At 36.9% G+C, this 17907-nt stretch overlaps 1 protein-coding gene across 4 annotated transcripts; it reads left to right on the top strand.

The window, feature by feature from the left end:
- The first annotated feature begins 244 nt into the window (after positions 1-244).
- LOC120075063 (clathrin interactor EPSIN 2-like) lies at positions 245-17111 on the top strand. 4 transcript variants are annotated; one of them, XM_039028218.2, is made up of 15 exons: positions 273-460; positions 760-909; positions 1601-1724; positions 3742-3793; positions 3939-4018; positions 4124-4202; positions 4434-4517; positions 4621-4766; positions 5415-5747; positions 13026-13067; positions 13143-13241; positions 13327-13478; positions 14357-14550; positions 14718-16098; positions 16182-17111. In XM_039028218.2, the coding sequence occupies exons 3-15, from the start codon at positions 1690-1692 to the stop codon at positions 16745-16747; spliced, it is 3243 nt and encodes a 1080-aa protein (XP_038884146.2). In that variant the 5' UTR covers positions 273-460; positions 760-909; positions 1601-1689; the 3' UTR covers positions 16748-17111. The 4 variants fall into 4 exon arrangements, with proteins under 4 accessions (XP_038884147.2, XP_038884145.2, XP_038884146.2 ...); XM_090312996.1 differs by lacking the exon at positions 760-909 and adding an exon at positions 3236-3369 and having other exon boundaries at positions 274-460; XM_039028219.2 differs by lacking the exon at positions 760-909 and having other exon boundaries at positions 245-460; positions 14414-14550.
- Positions 17112-17907: the final 796 nt, after the last annotated feature.

Genomic DNA, 17907 nt, shown 5'->3' with positions numbered 1-17907 from the left:
GATAGTTTTAAACTTCATGATTTTATTAGTCACAAAATTAAAAGTTAGCGACAAAATTGTTTTTTTTTAATTCAACAACATGTGAAATAAAAAGATTTAATTTTAATATGAGTCGAGAGGAACAAAAATGAGAGACTAAATTTGTTAGAAACATCATATCAATTACCATCAAACTGATACAACAATGAAACGAGAAAATGTAGCTCATATAAAAATTAAAACCTATATGGAAATATGATGACGAAAAATTAAAATGAAACAAAAATTCCCTTAATTTACTGCGTGTAAGTTGCGCTGTCTCTCTCTCTTTTCTTCACCGTCTCTTCCTACGTCCATTCTGTTTCGTTGCTATTTCCTGGACAGAGCCTTTCTAATTCCCAACCATTTTCAAAAATCTCTCTTCTCTTCCACTTTCCTCTCCAACTAGCTTCAGATCCGCCTCTTGATTCTACTTTCCGGCGTAAGCATTTCCTTTGATTCTCCGATTCCTCTACGATCTTGTTTCATTTTCCTGCTTTCCTTTCAGATCTTGAGATTTATTTCCTTTTTTTTTTTCATTCTCATCTTCCACTTTCTTCTTCTTGATTCAGCTTATTGATCCACAATTTTTGTTGAAGTTAAAATTTTATAATTCAACTCGAGATCGGATGCCTGTTTTTTTCGTTTTTTTTTTAAATTGGGCATTGTTGCTTCGGATGATTGATGATCCAAGTTGCCACTGAAGTTGATGATCTCGATCCTTGCTTTATGTTAATCCAGGCAGATTTTGGTCTGATTTTTGTCGGTGCTTTTGGTTGGAAATTTTCGATTCTCTTCCACCGACATCAATTGTTTTGTACTTTTCATGATGCGAGATGTGGGTCTTGATCTTTGGTTCGATATTTCTCGTTCTCTTGACAGCTGATGCGTGTATGCATATTTGTCCAAAGTTTTTAACGTACTTTTTGTTGTATACTTTAAAATGTGTGTATTTGGTTGTTAAGTTTGAGGAAATCATAGGGAATCTTGCATAAAGGTCTACTTTGGATTCATTTGAAATTCATGACGTAAGCTAGTAATGTAGATGAAAATGAAGATTCCTTCCATGCTGTCTTCGATGTCAGATAACCATGATTTGAAGTTGGTGTTATGTGTAGTTCGGAGATTTCTATGATGGTGCACTTTCATTGAGGGTTTTACTAGGAGGGTGTCTATAAATTATAGGAGTCTCTACTTAGATTTTCGTTTTATTTTCTCAGTAATGGACGCTCACATTTTTCGTTTTCAAGCTTCATTAACTTTTTTCCCCTTCATATTGAAAAGCGGCCGTTTTTACTTTTGATGGGTTTAGAGCTCAATTTTGACCTATTTTAATCTCTGCTTAAATCTTTACACGCTCTTGATATATATTCCTTTATATATTTTGATTTTGACTGAAGTTTAAAATGATATGTTGCTATATTAATGTATTCATTAAGAGCATACAAATTCCAGAGTTTTGGGATAGGGTAGCCAGCATCAACATACAACATGTGCTTTCATAATGCATTTTCTTGATTTCCAATATATATTCCAAACTTCCAAGCTTTTAAAGACTATTACTTGTTTGTCTCTGAAACAGCCTGGAAATTTTGAGGTGAGCTTCACTTAAATTTTCTGTGGAACTGGTTGGAAGGAGCTGTTAATTTCAGTACCATCAAGGCATCAACGATGAAGAAGGTCTTTGGTCAGACTGTTAGGGATATGTGAGTGTTATTCACACTTTAATGCCAAAAAATATTTCATCACTGCAGGTGTTATTGGATCCAAGAAAGAAAAGAAAAGAAAATTCCTAGTACTGGATAATATAGAGCCTGTCTGGTTTTTGGTTTATGATTGAGGGATATGAATTCCATTTCAAATGTTTCGGAAATCCAAATGGACATTTTGTTGCAACATCCTAAGTTATTTTTATAGATCTAGATAGTGAAGGTCAAGTTCAAAATAGAGTAATGTAATTAGTTTAAATTAGAAAATAAGTTCTACAGTTATCGGTTTATAAACTTTTTCCTACAGAACATTAATGTAACTTCATTTTATTATGCGGTTCAACAAGCTTTTCCATCTTCTACTTTTTCTTTTTCTTCTGTTAGTATGATTTATAAACATTTAAGTTCAAAAGAGAAAATAACATAGAATTAGATCACAATATAAATTGTAGACTGTAGGCCTTAATTTTTCATTTGTTAGTATGATTTATAAACATTTGTGTTTTGAAACATCTTTTTTGGGGTGTTTGACTACTAGTTAGCCGGGAGTAGAGATTTTAGTGTATGATAGAGGAGTTCTTCCATCCCCTGCATGAAGGGAGAGGGGTTATTTGTGGAAGGTTGGGGTGTGTGTTGTGTTGTGGGACATTTTGCAGGGGTTGAGAGAGATATTACATAACATGGGTTCCATTTCAAAACCAATTGACAATAGGAGTAGTCCATCTGTCTTATAAGGAGTATGAGATCCCTTGATTTTTCCAATGTGGGGTTCTCAACATGCCCCTCAATATGGTGCCTCTTTTAGGTTCACTATTTTTGATCGGATCTTTTGTGCTTTATAGGCTTTGATACCATATTTGATAGTATTGGGTTCCATCTCCTATCATATAAGGAGTTTGAGGTCTCTTGATTTTTTCAATGTGAGATGTTCAACATGGTGCCTCCTTTGGGTTCACAATTCTTGATCGGATCACAATTTATTTTTATTGGACCGAACATTCGTTTGGGCCTTAGATACCATATTTGATAGTGTGGGGTTCCATCTCAAAACCAATTAGTAATGGGAGGAGTAGCCCATCTATCTTATAAGGAATATGAGATCCCTTGATTTTTCCAATGTAGGATTCCCAATAAGGAAACCTTTTGATGTTTGATCTGGCAAAGTTTAATGCTTCTCTCTAATGTAATGAGTTGTTTCTGTAGACTGATTATTTGTTAGGCCTTATTTTGTTAGATTGGAGACCCCTTTTTTAGATGCTCCCTTCTATGGGCTTGATTTTTTGTTTGCCCTCATATTCTTTCATTTTTCCTTAATGAAAGTTGGTCTCCTATATAAAAAAAGGAAAGAGAAAAAAAGGAAAAAAAGAGAGGACAAAGTTCTATCTGATAGGTTCTTAAATATTTAAATACTTGTTAAATTGTAGTATCCTAATATTAATGATGCAAACTTTACAATTAGCTTTATTTACTTAAAAAAAGATTTATTTTAAAGCTATTCCTTTTTTTAGAGATATTTTGACAATTCTGCTGTTCCTCTCACTAAAGTCACCAGCAAAGGGCCCTACATTCTACCAGAGGACCAAAGCTTCTCTCCCCATTCGTAAACCACCTCAAGCTTCAAGGAGAAACTCTACCAAGCAAGGCATAATACTTGTGAACAAAGAGACGATAGGAAAAAAGAAAAGAACCAAAAAATGATCTCTATTCTCTGAGCTCGATATTTAAATTAAACTGCTTTTAGTTTTTCAAGAATCAAGAAGTATATGAAAGTAGAGTAGCTGTAGCTCTGCAAATTTTATATTCAGTACTCTGTCCGTATTCTTTATAATCTCTGTGTACCATGTTTCCAAGAACCTAAAACCATATCTTTACAAACTTTCCTGTTGTTCTTTTGTTAAAAAATAATTTCAGGGTCTGTGCCCTTTGATCTCAACATTTTCCTTTTCTTTGTCAATTTGCTTCCTCTTTTGCATATTATTTACTTAAATGGCGTTTCTAATTCATTTTCTTGCAGTAAGAGAGAAGTTAATAAGACAGTGCTTAAAGTTCCTCGACTAGAGCAGAAGGTTAATTTTTTCTTCTGCTTTATGATTTTCTTGATCTCTTCTCTGGTAGTTGCTCGTTGTTGATGGAAATTGTTTAAAATGTGATGCCTGGTCATTTAAGAGTTCTAACTCTGATAATAAGGTCATTGCTTTCTCTTCCTAGCAGGTTCTTGATGCTACTAGCAATGAGCCGTGGGGCCCTCATGGATCACTTCTTGCAGAGATTGCACAAGCAAGCAAAAACTAGTAAGCATATTTTATTTATTGATTGAAAGCATTACTTGGTTTACATGAATGATTTTTACCACCCGCCCAGAACCAGAAGACAGCTCATTTTAAACTTTGATGCAGCCATGAGTGTCAGATGATCATGGCAGTAATCTGGAAGCGTGTTAATGACTCGGGCAAAAATTGGCGGCATGTGTACAAGGTTTGATATCTTTTGCATTTGATATTGCAGCACCTGTGTGCTGACATAATGTTTCCCCCCCCCCCCAAAAAAAAGTTCATTTTCTTCACAGGGAAAAAAATGTTTGTCTTCATCAATTTGATTAGATTATTCAAGGAAAAAGAAATGTTGATTTTTTATTTCCTGCGCTGCAGTGAGGGTACAATTCTTTATTTATTATTTTTTAAAAGAAAAACATAAATTTTGCTTCAGGGTTTAACTGTCTTGGAGTATCTGGTGGCTCATGGATCAGAGCGAGTGATAGATGAAATCAAGGATCATGCATACCAATTATCAGTAATGCAGCTTCTTAGTTCTTTTAACTACATTGTTAATTAGTTCTCTATTTTCTGTGGATTTCATTTTGTTTTTCTAAATCATTCTCTTTCTCCCACTTCAGGCCTTGTCCAGCTTTCAATATATTGATTCCAGTGGAAGGGATCAAGGAGCAAATGTTCGAAAGAAGTCACAGAGTCTTGTGGTTCTTGTGAATGATCCAGAAAGAATCAGTGAGATTAGGCAGAAGGCTAATGCCAACAGGGACAAGTGAGTGTAATCCGTAAAAGAAATATATATGCGCCCACGTATAGTGTTAAATGTTGAAATGAATTTTCTGCTTCTCTCTATCAAAGTGTTAGAAAAGATATTTAAACATTTGATCTTTTTTCTACTTCTCTCTACTAAATTTCTCCAATTTTCTTTCCGGGTATTCTGTGCATAGAAGAACCTTCTAATTTTAATGCCTGCAGGTTATTTACCTAAAGTTTGCCGATCAATCTTGTATAATAATTTGCTTGTCAATCATCCGTTCAATGTTTTCTACTCCTTTCTCGATCTTTTTCTTTGTTTTCATAATTTTTGTTTACTTTAGAATCTGCATTTTCACAGTCATTACTCCACATAGTTATTGTGATATCCGTTAATTTCTCAAACTAATTTCTCTGTCAAATATTTTAAGAACAGCAGGAGCCTGCATTTTAACCTGGTGAACCTGGAGATTAAATAGAACTTCTGGCATGAAAGAAATCTATTACCTTTCCTTCTTCCTTTCTTCTGTCTTTTTCTTCTTCATCCTCTCCCCTTTTTCTAATTTTTTACCACAGTAGTTGCTAATATACTTTTAAAATTAGGATAGTTCCTTATAATTGGTTTAGCATGGTTGAGCTGAACCATTATGGCATTTGTTATATATAGGTTTCGAAGTGCATCATTAGCTGGCGGAGCACAAAGGCAGGGGTATGGAGACCGTTATGATGATGATTTTAATGAGGGACGTTACGGAAGCAGGGATGATGATAGGAATAGCAATGGTTATGGAAGGGAAAGAGAATATGACTATAGAGATGATGACCGTGGTAGGAATTCCGACTCAAACAGACGTGATGGAGATCGCTATAGCAGAGATGGTGAAGAACGCCATGGAAGAGAGAGTCCCAGGGATGGTGATAATTGGGGTCGAAGAAGTGTTGATGACCACCAATATGGTGCAAGAAGGGATCAAGATAGAGACCATGATGACAGTGCCCGGTATGTCCCATGTTATGAATTATTTTTTTCATTATTATGTAGAGGAACTCTTTTTTTTGTGATAAGAAACATGGATAAGATACCATTATAAAATGCCAACGGCGAAATAACATAACCTAAAGGACAGAGTTCCTTCTCTAATAAAATAAGGGATGAAACAAAAGGCTTGCAATCATAGTTGATAAGGGGGAAAAAATAGTTACAAAATTAAAATGATGAGGATGCCAATTTGAGGGATCGAACCATACAATGTCACATAATCAAGAAATTTTGTGTAACGACCCAATCCCCTAGGACTTAAGTTAGGCCGTTACTAAATACATGCATGCATGGAACTCAAAATGACACTCGGTTATGGCGAAATAAATGCTAATTAAATAAGGTAAGTTCAAAAGACTTTCATTAAATTCAAATACTAAAACAATAATAGGTACCCATAAATCATAAAGGATAGTAAATGAGTCTGAAAAACGATTCTTAAAGTAAGTTTTAAACATCAAAACTAAAATTTAAGAGAAACATGAAAAGAACTCTAAATTTCATGATGCGGAAGCGTAAAAACTAGTCTCAGTGGCTTGATCATGAATTCCACTTGTCCATCGCCGGTGCATCTCTACCCTTACCTGAAACAATAACATGAGATAGAATGAGTATAAAATACTCAGTAAGTAACCCCATTACTGGGGTCAGGCTAGGCATCTATGTCCTCTAGATACCCACCTCTGGTGAAACATATACACTGCTCTAGTCCTCATGGGACACATACACATGAAACAAGGAGACTGAGTCCTATCCTATAGTTAGGTATGCCCACTACCTCTGGTGAATCCTGAAGGAGACACAAACTCTAATGGACATCTAACTAATCAGTAAGGACACTTGCACAGTCTCAACATCATAATTATCACTATATGAATGTATGACATACATATATACCTCAACATCATGGCTCTATAACATACACATATACCTCAACATCATGGCTCTACAACATACACATATACCTCAACATCATCCGATCAAATACAACCATATGGAATCACATACCATCTCATACTAGCATTCAAGTGTCTATGTGCACAAATAAATATTAAAGATTTCGTGCCAGAACATACTTTGGTCATATTATACTATCAGTCTATCATGTTGTCATTCTATCATAACATTCATTTATCATGCTAGCATACATCTAATGTCTGGCTCATGGGCAGTTCCAGTAGTAAGATTACTTACCTTGATATTAGGTCGAACCAAAAAGTAATGGAATCTTTGTGAAATTCTTGAATCCTTAATCAAGCCTAAACATAAACCAAGCTTTAAAATTAATAGTTAAGGCCAAATTCCAAATACCCAAATATTACAAAATATTTCCAGATAACCTTACCTAGTGTGGCCCAATTCGAATTCACCTTCCAAACCTCCAATTTTAAGCCCAAATAATTAGCAAACCAAACTCTTCTTCATCTTGAATGAAATTCTTGAATCAACCCCCTAATCATAATTTGAAATTAGGCTTACATGATTAAAACTTGAATCAAATACATACTTCACTACCAATGTCTCAAATAAATTATCCATATGTAGCTTCGTCAAAAAATCACTTCCAAATGACTTTACCAAAATTTCTCAACAACTAAAATTAATCCAAAGCATAAAACTTACCAAAACTCGCTAAAACAAACTTCAACTTCACTGAACAATACCTCAATACTTTTACAAACTTGAATCCAAAGTTGAAACACAATGGGTATCAACCAATTGATGCCAAAAGTAAATGAGTATTCAAGAATCAACCGAAAACAACCTAAACGGCAGAAATATTACCCAAATCGATAGATCCAGTGATAGCAAAAGCGAATGACGCTTGAATAGTGGTGGACGGAGGTCATGAAGAAGAAACTGACGCGACGGCTTTGGGCGGCGTGAGCTCGTCCGACGCCGCCCATGAACGTGAGGAAGAAAAAGGTGGTGGGGTTTGACTTTTTATAAAAAAAAAAAATAATAATAATAATAATAAAACAAAAAAGGAAATAAATATAATTACATTTAATTCCTTTCCGTTTTATACTATTAAATTCCATTCCGTTTCAAAAGAAAATTAATTCCTGCCATTAATTTCCAATTTGAATAATTTCACGCCAACAATTAAATTCCCGCACTTATACTTGATGTCCAAAATTCCAAAAATGCCCTCCAACTAATAACAATTACTGAAATTCCAAATAATAAAGTTACTGAAATTACATTATTACTAAAAAAATATGCGGGGTGTTACATTCTTCCCTCAAAGAACTTTCGTCCTTGAAAGTTCATTCTTGAAAAAAAAAACTCCGGGGGTGTTACATTCTTCCCTCCTCAAAGAATTTTCGTCCTCGAAAGTTCATTCTTGAAAAAAAAAACTCCGGGTACTGGGCCTTCATCTCATCCTCTCACTCCCAGGTAGCCTCCTTGAACTGGTGATTCTGCCATAGGACTTTCACAAAAGCAATTTCCCTGCGGCGCAACGTCTCTACCTCTCTGGCAAGAAATTCTACAGGCTTCTCCTCGTAGCTCAAGTTGTCATTCAACTGCAATGGCTCAAAGTCAACTACATAGGACGAATATGTCACATACCTTCCTCAAAATAGAAATGTGGAAGACATTATGAACTGAAGACAGTGCTGGTGGTAGCCAATCAGTAAGCTACAGGGCCAATTCGCTCTAAGACCTCGAAAGGTCCAATGAATCTTGGACTCAACTTCCCCTTCCTGCCAAACCTCAGAATACCTTTCATGGGTGCCACCTTTAAAAAGACTTTATCACAAATCTTAAATTCTAGGTCCTTACGTCTTATGTCGACGTAGCTTTTCTGTCTGCTCTGAGTTATATTTGCATACGAGCCTTGATCTTCTCTATTGCCCCATTCAGGGCTTGCACTAGCTCAAGTCCTAGCAATTTCCTCTCTCTTACCTTATCCCAACACACAAGAGACCTGCAGCTCTTCTCATAGAGGGCTTCAAACGGTGACATGCCAATGATAGCTGGATAACTGTTATTATGCAAATTCCATCAAATGTAGGTGAGAGTCTCAACTCCCTGAAAACTGTAACGCACAAGTGCACAACATATCCTCCAATATCAGGTTCAAACATTCTTTCTGACCACCATTCTGTGGGTGAAAAGCTGTACTAAAATCCAATCGAGTACCCAATGCTAACTGGAGACTCTTCCAAAAACTAGATGTAAAACGAGGGTCGCTATTTGACATAGCTGTAACTAGTATCAAAAGAGGTGTGACAACCCCTTCCATATATAACGATGAAACTTAAGATGCTGAAAACCAACTATACTTTAACACGTTCAAGCTGAGAACTATGAAAACTGTCGTGAGTTTAAGAAAATCTTATCCACTAAAAACATACATCTGAGCTTATCATTCTGTCACAAGGAAAATTTCATATGTGTAGTGGAGAAGCTGGTCATGCTATATAATGCGTCATATGAAGATACGTATCAGAACAAATCTGGGCAACTGAAAACTGTTTCTACTCTAGAAGCGCCGACTGTGATGCCTTTTTTAGGGTCTACATGCCTGAGAATAACTCTGTCTAATTAAGTCTCACAATCATGAGAAACTCATCATGAGGCTCTATATTGTCATGGGCTATAAAACTGCTTAAGTCAATCCTCATATTATTCTTTAACCTTAAAACAATCACATATCATTACTTAGACCCTGTTGCGGATGACTTTAAAATTCCCTCTGAAAATGAGGTTTTGAAGTCTCTGGATGCTAAAGCGTCAATCAATTGATAACACATTTCCATAACCTCGTAATAACCGTAATTGATCCCTTAAGTTAGTTTTTACGATAAATCCTTCTTGATTCATAAGTCATAACTTGACTTACTCGTACTCCCTAAAGCTAGTTAATTCATTGCCCATGCAAGGAAAAACATACTATCCTGTACTGCTCCAAACCCACCTATAGCAACTTCTTGTTATCAACTTAACTTTATTACAAGTCTATTCCCTATGCCAATGGTGATATTGGATGATCCAACTTACTTTTGTGCATATACCACTTTTGTCTACCTCGAGCTAGATTAAGTTCATTTTTCAATCAAATTGATGGTCTTGCTAGTTCATGTTTCGAACTTGAACACTACGTCAACATCCCTTAAATCTTACTAATGCCTTGCCTCAACATACCATGTCAAAGTTCTTGAACATTTACTATTACTGGTAACTCCATTTTAGCTTATCCCTTCTCAACCTTTTACTGCCTCAACATACCATGTCAAAGTTCATCAAGACAGTTGCATTCCTGGGCTTAAACATATACATACCTTTATTTTTAAACTGTCATAACTCTACATAGTTTCATCAACCTTTAAGATCTCTGAACTAAGGTATATGTATTTTTTTTCATTTCTAACATAATTTCCATGAGATAAACTAGTGCCACGTGACCTCATAAATTATTTTATTTTATTTTCCTCCTTTTGTAGTGTCGTACCTGATAATCCTCTTATAATAACTTCTAACGAGTCACTGACCTAGCATTAGAGCATAACTGGTGCATTTAAGCTAAACATATATATTAATGCACAACTATCATAAAACTTGTAATTGATGAGACATACCTGGCGATGACGAGGGATTCGTTACTGGGCCACAGGGACTATCTAGACTTACGTAGTAAGTCAATCTACAGAAACCAAAACATGGGCTCTGATACCAACTGTAACAACCCGACCCCCTAGGACTTAAGTTAGACCGTTACTAAATACATGCATGCATGAAACTCAAAACGACACTCGGTTATGGCGAAATAAATGCTAATTAAATAAGGTAAATTCAAAAGACTTTCATTAAATTCAAATACTAAAACAATAGTAGGGTACCCATAAATCATAAAGGATAGTAGATGAGTCTGAAAAACAATTCTTAAAGTAAGTTTTAAACATCAAAACTAAAAGTTAAGAGAAACATGAAAAAAACTCTAAATTTCATGTTGCAGAAGTGTAAAAACTAGTTCCAGTGGCTCGATCACGAATTCTGCTTTTGTCCATCGCTGGTGCATCTCTACCCTTACCTGAAACAACAACATGAGATAGAATGAGTATAAAATACTGAGTAAGTAACCCCACTACTGGGGTCCGGCTAGGCATCTATGTCCTCTAGATACCCATCTCTGGTGAAACATATACACTGCTCTAGTCCTCATGGGACACATATACACATGAAACAAGAAGGAAACTGAGTCCTATCCTACTGTAGTTAAGTATGCCCACTACCTCTGGTGAATCTCGAAGGAGACAAACTGGTGAGTCCCGAAGGAGACACAAACTGGTGAATTCCGAAGGAAACACAAAATCTAATGGGCATCTAACTAATCAGTAAGGACACTTGCACAGCCTCAACATCATAATTATCACTATATGAATGTATGACATACATATATACCTCAACATCATGGCTCTACAACATACACATATACCTCAACATCATGGCTCTACAACATACACATATACCTCAACATCATGGCTCTACAACATACACATATACCTCAACATTATGACTCTACAACATACACATATACCTCAACATCATCCGATCAAATACAACCATATGGAATCACATACCATCTCATACTAGCATTCAAGTGTCTATGTGCACGAATAAATATTTCAGATCTCGTGCCAGAACATACTTTGGTCATATTATACTATCAGTCTATTATGTTGTCATTCTGCCATAACATTCATTTATCATGTTAGCATACATCTAATGCCTAGCCTGTGGATAGTTCCAGTAGTAAGATTACTTACCTTGATATTAGGTCGAACCAAAAAGCAATTGAATCTTTGTGAAATTCTTGAATCCTTAATCAAGCCTAAACATAAACCAAGCTTTAAAATTAATAGTTAAGGCCAAATTCCAAACACCCAAATATTACAAAATATTTCCACATAACCTTACCTAAGGTGTGGTCCAATTCGAATTCACCTTCCAACCTCCAATTTTAAGCCCAAATAATTAGCAAACCAAACTCTTCTTCATCTTGAATGAAATTCTTGAATCAACCCCCTAATCATAATTTGAAATTAGGCTTACATGATTAAAACTTGAGTCAAATGCTTCACTACTAATGTCTCAAATAAATTATCCATATGTAGCTTTATCAAAAAATCACTTCCAAATGACTTTACCAAAATTTCTCAACAACTAAAATTAATCCAAAGCATAAAACTTACCAAAACTCGCTAAAACAAACTTCAACTTCACTGAACAATACCTCAATACTTTTACAAACTTGAATCCAAAGTTGAAACACAATGGGTATCAACCAATTGATGTCAAAAGTAAATGAGTATTCAAGAATCAACCGAAAACAAACCCAAACGATAGAAATATTACCCAAATCGATAGATCCAGTGACGACAAAAGCGAACGACGCTTGAGTAGTAGTGGACGGAGGTCATGAAGAAGAAACTGACGCGGCGGCTTTGGGCGGCATCGCACGGGCTCACGAACGTGAGGAAGAAAAGTGGGGCGGAGTTTGACTTTTTATAAAAAACAATAATAATAATAATAATAATAATAAAACAAAAAAGGAAATAAATATAATTACATTTAATTCCTTTCCGTTTTATACTATTAAATTCCTTTATGTTTCAAAAGAAAATTAATTCTTGCCATTAATTTCCAATTTGAATAATTTCACGCCAACAATTAAATTCCCGCACTTACACTTGAAGTCCAAAATTCAAAAAATGCCCTCCAACTAATAACAACTACTGAAATTTCAAATAATAAAGTTACTGGAATTACATTATTACTAAAAGAATGTGTGGGGTGTTACAGTTTTACTTATCAGAATCTTCTTGCATTTCTTTCCTTCCAAATAGACAACAAAGCTCCAACGGCACCAGACCAAATCACTTTAACTTTGTCCTTGATACCAACTGAACAAGATCTCAGGTAACCAATTTTCTGAGAGATTAGGGCATCACCAAATTAAACTAAAGCAAACCACTCAAATAAGTTCCAGACTTTTGATACAGATTTACAATGAACGAAAAGGTGGAAGAGGGATTCTTCCTTACTGTTGCACATTACACAAATTTGGGGGGATAGGTGACTGTAGCCTGTAGGTGTTCCTCTTTTGAACCTTATTTTAGGTATTAACGCTGCTGAGATTTTAATATTTTTAGAACCAATTCCTTCCCAGATCAAGCTGGTGTACAATTTTGATACGGGTTGTACTTAGACACATATTTCTTTTTCTTGCAGTGATGGTAGTGGAAGAGGTGATGTCAGGTCACCAGATGTGAGGTAATTCTTAAAACTTCCATGGAATAGTGGTTTAATTGAGTACTATGAATCACATAATGAGTTGTATTTTGGCAGGCGGCATGATAATAAATTTTCAGAGCAAGACACTGGTGCACCTCCTAGTTATGAAGAGGCAGTGAGTGAGTCCCGAAGCCCACCAGCTCATAGCGAAAGGTATCAGTTTTCTGTTGCTTAACTCTATTTCTAGTTTTAGCACTTTTAATAACTATTTAGTCAACTGGATATCTTACTATGATAGGGACCAAGAAACCTCAACCTCTGCTCCTGCTACTTCATCTGCCCCTGTTACCAGTGCACCTAGCCAGTCAAGTCCCGTACATGGTGCTCCAACATCTGCTGACCAGTTAATTGGGAACTTTGATGAATTTGACCCTCGCAGTTCAGTCTCAGGTGCAAAAAATCTCTATTAATTTTTGTGCTATTAACCTCAGGCTTAGGTCATTTAAAGCTAGCTGCCCTATACTTTGTTATCATCCTTTAAAAGTTTGATTGCTATAGTGACCTTTACTGAGGGAGATTAATAGTAAAGTTAAAACTGGTAGATTTAGTAGATTTCATTACCATAGGGAAGAATTTCCCCCCTCCCCTCTTTAGTATTGTGTATTTTAGTTTTGACGAGGTTGCTTCATGAATTCGACCAACATGAAGATGAATTAGACACATCATGGATGGGTTGCATGGTTTGTTCAAATGATGCTTTGTGTCATAGCTACACCATGTTTCTTTATGTGTGTGTAATTCATCAAGTATTAATTTGGAGGGAATATTTTTTTAAAATGAGAGGTTTTCGAATGCTAGATAGGATTAAGGGCTTTTCTGTATGTACATTTGTCAATTTGGTGCATGTAAGGAAATAAATAGTAAAAGTGATAAAATAAAACTAATAATTAGTGCATTTCATTCTATGTTTTAGGTAGCTGCCTTTCCATTATCACCATTTTAATGTAAGTTATACATGGTTTGTGTTGTGCAATAAACATCTATTCTCTATTTATGACTGTATTCTGTTTCTCTTCAGTTCTTTGCTATCAATTAAATGCATAACATTAGTGTGCGATTGAGTGTAAAGGTTCCTTACATATTGACATGAAAATGTTAATCTTGAAGAAATAGTTAATCTAAAAGTTATTTTGCATGTCATCTATCAAAGATAAGCTCACGTGGCCTATTAAGGATAATCCACTCATGTGATTCACATCAAACGATAAGTTATCTTACTTTGTTGGTTTTTGGCACTAAACCACAAAAGACATCCTCTCTTTTCTCAGCTGCTCCAACTATTCCACCAAACAATGCTGAGATGGACTTACTTGGTTCACTGACAGATTTTTCTTCAAACTCACTGGCCGTTATGGCAATGGCATCTGCAAATGTGACTGGGGCCTTTGAGCCTGATTCACACATGAACTCTGGTGCAGGAACTCCGCAGACTACTACAACAGTAGCCAATATCAGTAATCAGGTACATGCTGACGGTTTTAAAGTTTTTCATTCACATTGGAGTTTTATAGAAGTGCCCACTCTGATAAAATTGACATGTATACATCATTCCGTACGTTTCCCATTATTTATTGCTTCTAAGTTGATATTTTTCTTATATTTTTCTGAGTTCGAATTATGTACTTGCAGAATTTTGAAGATCCTTTTGGTGACACTCCTTTTAAAGCTATGCCTTCTAATGATGGTGCCCCTCAATTCCATTCTTCTGCTATGACAGATCCACTCCAGTGTTCCCTGCACCAAAACGTTGGACAACCGCATCCTAATACAATGACAGATCCACTCCAGTCTTCTCTGCACCAAAGCCTTGAGCAGTCCCATCCTTCTACTACGACAGATCCTTTCCATTCTTCTCTGCACGAAGGCCTTGGACAATCCCAAGGAGCTATCCCGGAAACAAACCAAGTCTCTAATTCTGAATATGGTAATGCATTTTCTGCTTCAACTGGTGCATCCGGCTTATCCAGCTTGCAAGCATCATCAGACCCACAGTTCCTTCAAGGGCCCTCCACTACTCCAGACCCTGAGATTGATATACTGGCAGATATTCTACCTCCTTCTGGACCTCCATCTAACCCAGCATCCTTGTCAACTTATTCCTTCCCTGGCGACCAGCCTGCGTTGGCTACTCCCTTCTCAGATCCTGGTCAACCTCTTCAGCAAAATTTTACAGCTTTAAGCAATCCACCTTCAGAACCAAATGCTAGTTCATTCCTTAATGTGCAACCCCAGTCCGGAGCTACAGCATCGTTGAACTCAAATATGGCTTTTCAGCCTCAAAGTGCACCTACTGGACAGTTTGCCTATGGGGCCCCAGAGGGAGGATCTACAGCAACACCTACTGGACAAGTTAGCTATGGGGCCCCACAAGGAGGATCTACAGCAGCACCTACTGGACAGGTTGGCTATGGGGCTCCACAGGGAGGATCTACAGCACTAGGACAGGTTGGGTATGGGCCCCCGCAGGGAGGATTTTCAGCACCTACTGGACAGTTTGGCTATGGGCCTCCACAGGGAGGATCTGCAGCACCTACTGGACAGTTCGGCTATGGAGGGGGCCCACAGGGAGGTTCTACTGCTCCTTTCTATACACAGATGGCTTCAACCAGCAGTCCAAATGCACAGGCTAGTGGTGGTAGCTATTTTGTACAGAATGGAGGATCTGCTGCTCCTGTTACTTCACAACTTTCTCAGCAAAATCCAAGTGGGTCAGCTGCTCCACTTGGCAGTGGAAACGTGCAGCACCATGGTTTTACAGCCCCACCAGTAGCTTCACAAGGAGCTTATCAGGTTCAAAATGGTTATGCTGCACAGCAAAAAAGTGATGATTTTCTGGGCAGCATTCTTCCGCAAGCTGTACCCCCTCAAGTTCCTTCACAGCAAGGTTTTCCAGCATCAACGGGTTCACTTTTGATAGCATCTCAACCATCTAAGGGCAAGTTCGAGACAAAGTCAACAGTCTGGGCTGACACTCTTAACAGAGGGCTAGTTGATTTGAATATATCTGGGCGTGAGTTCATGCTACCTTGAATTCTTACATATGTATCATATCTGTTCTCTGATATTTGACTAAATATGTTCCTCAATGTGCAGCTAAAACAAATCCATTGGCAGATATTGGAGTGGATTTTGATGCCATAAATCGGAAGGAAAAGAGGATGGAAAAGCCTACTACAACTGCAGTAACTTCTACTATCACCATGGGTAAAGCTATGGGATCTGGTTCTGGAGTGGGTCGTGCTGGTGCGAGTGCCCTTAGAGCGCCACCGAACCCTATGATGGGTTCAGGTATGGGTATGAACAATGCTGGCATGGGAGGGCCCTATGGAGGAATGAATCAACCCATGGGAATGGGAATGGGCATGGGCATGAACAATGCTGGCATGAACCCGGGAATGGGAATGAACAATGCAGGCATGAACCCGGGAATGGGAATTGGAATGGGAATGGGAATGGGAATGGGTATGGGTATGGGAATGGGAATGAACCCGGGTATGGGAATGGGGATGGGAATGAATCCCGGAAATTTGGGTATGGGACAAGGAATGCAATTTCAACCACCAGGTGGTATTCGGCCGGGATCCAATGCTTCGGGTGGTTATAATCCAATGATGGGTGGTTACGCCCCCCAGCAATCATATGGTGGTGGCTACCAATAAACTGTTCAATATATTCATTTTAGAGTGTAGTATCAGATTTACTTGAGAGTTGAAGATTGGGAGGGGGGGGCAACTTGATTGTTGCCTTTGGAAGTCCTTCACACTGCACATCTTGTGAAGAGCAAAAGCTGCATTTCATTATTTTCTATGAAAGCTGCTCAATGCGATGTTCATTTGCTTATTCTTTGTATGTTTTTTCCATTTCTAACGACCTACCGAGAGTTCTATAGTTGAGCTATGGTTGATTGATAATTTTCGTATTCTCATCACAATTTGTATACAACTGAACATCGATAAATGAGGACATACCTCGATTTTTATTATCAACGTAATATATGCACAATACCTCATTTTGTTCATGCCACCATAGAATGAATTATACATTTCTCTGATAGGTTCTCTTCTTTGGTGTTGATTCATTTGATCATGCCATGTCAGTCACATTATTCTGCCATATTTGATTCAAAGAAATTTAAACTGATTGAAACAGACTAGATCAACTATTTTGATCAACACTTTGCTAATCAACATGGAAAATCAAACTTCAAGCTTGATACTGGAGGATTCATATCTGGTTTCTTGAGGTCCTTCAAGACCTACGATGAAATGCCGACCAAAGTACTTCCATTTAAAGAACTTTTGGTGCTTTTGAAAATCGAAAGACTTAATTTAATGGGTCCTATAGTCAGTTTTCATGTGAACTTCAGAATTTAGTTAAATTCTACGTCACTCAAAAAATCTTCGATGCCACCAGATCTTTTACACAATTTAGTTATGTTTGATTGGATAAAGGTAAAAGGGAAACAATTTAAGTAAATAAAATTTATTTAATTTTGCTCATATCTTATTCTGAATACGACTGGTCATCTTTCTCTACTACATCTTAAGAAGTAAGAAAATATATCAGGTAAGAAAACCATTAACATCTAGCAACAATAGTAACGTTTTGAAAATTTTACTCCAAATTATAGACCAAATTAAACCTTTTACAATTATATGCATCGATTTAAACCAAATGGGCTTCGGAAAGGGGCTAAACAATTTCATAGTATAAAAAAGAGTACTCCATTTTGATGGACAGGTTGCCTAAAAACTTAAAGGTTGGCTCTCCTTATATTTGACTCTATGCATCAAAGTTGCAAAAGAATGCCGAGGTTGTA

Source organism: Benincasa hispida, chromosome 4, assembly GCF_027475165.1.
Source record: "Benincasa hispida cultivar pf3 chromosome 4, pf3_genome.v1.1, whole genome shotgun sequence".
Classification (NCBI taxonomy): Eukaryota; Viridiplantae; Streptophyta; class Magnoliopsida; order Cucurbitales; family Cucurbitaceae; genus Benincasa; species Benincasa hispida.
Note: the sequence above shows the minus strand (reverse complement) of the source record. Positions and strands in the feature narration are given on the sequence as shown.

Excerpts from the sequence above, each read along its gene's own strand:
- LOC120075063 (XM_039028217.2), top strand. The coding sequence starts at position 1,690 with ATGAAGAAGGTCTTTGGTCAGACTGTTAGGGATAT. Across the intron at positions 4,019-4,123 it reads GCACAAGCAAGCAAAAACTA|CCATGAGTGTCAGATGATCA; the intron begins GTAAGCATATTT and ends ACTTTGATGCAG. Across the intron at positions 5,748-13,025 it reads GACCATGATGACAGTGCCCG|TGATGGTAGTGGAAGAGGTG; the intron begins GTATGTCCCATG and ends TTTTTCTTGCAG.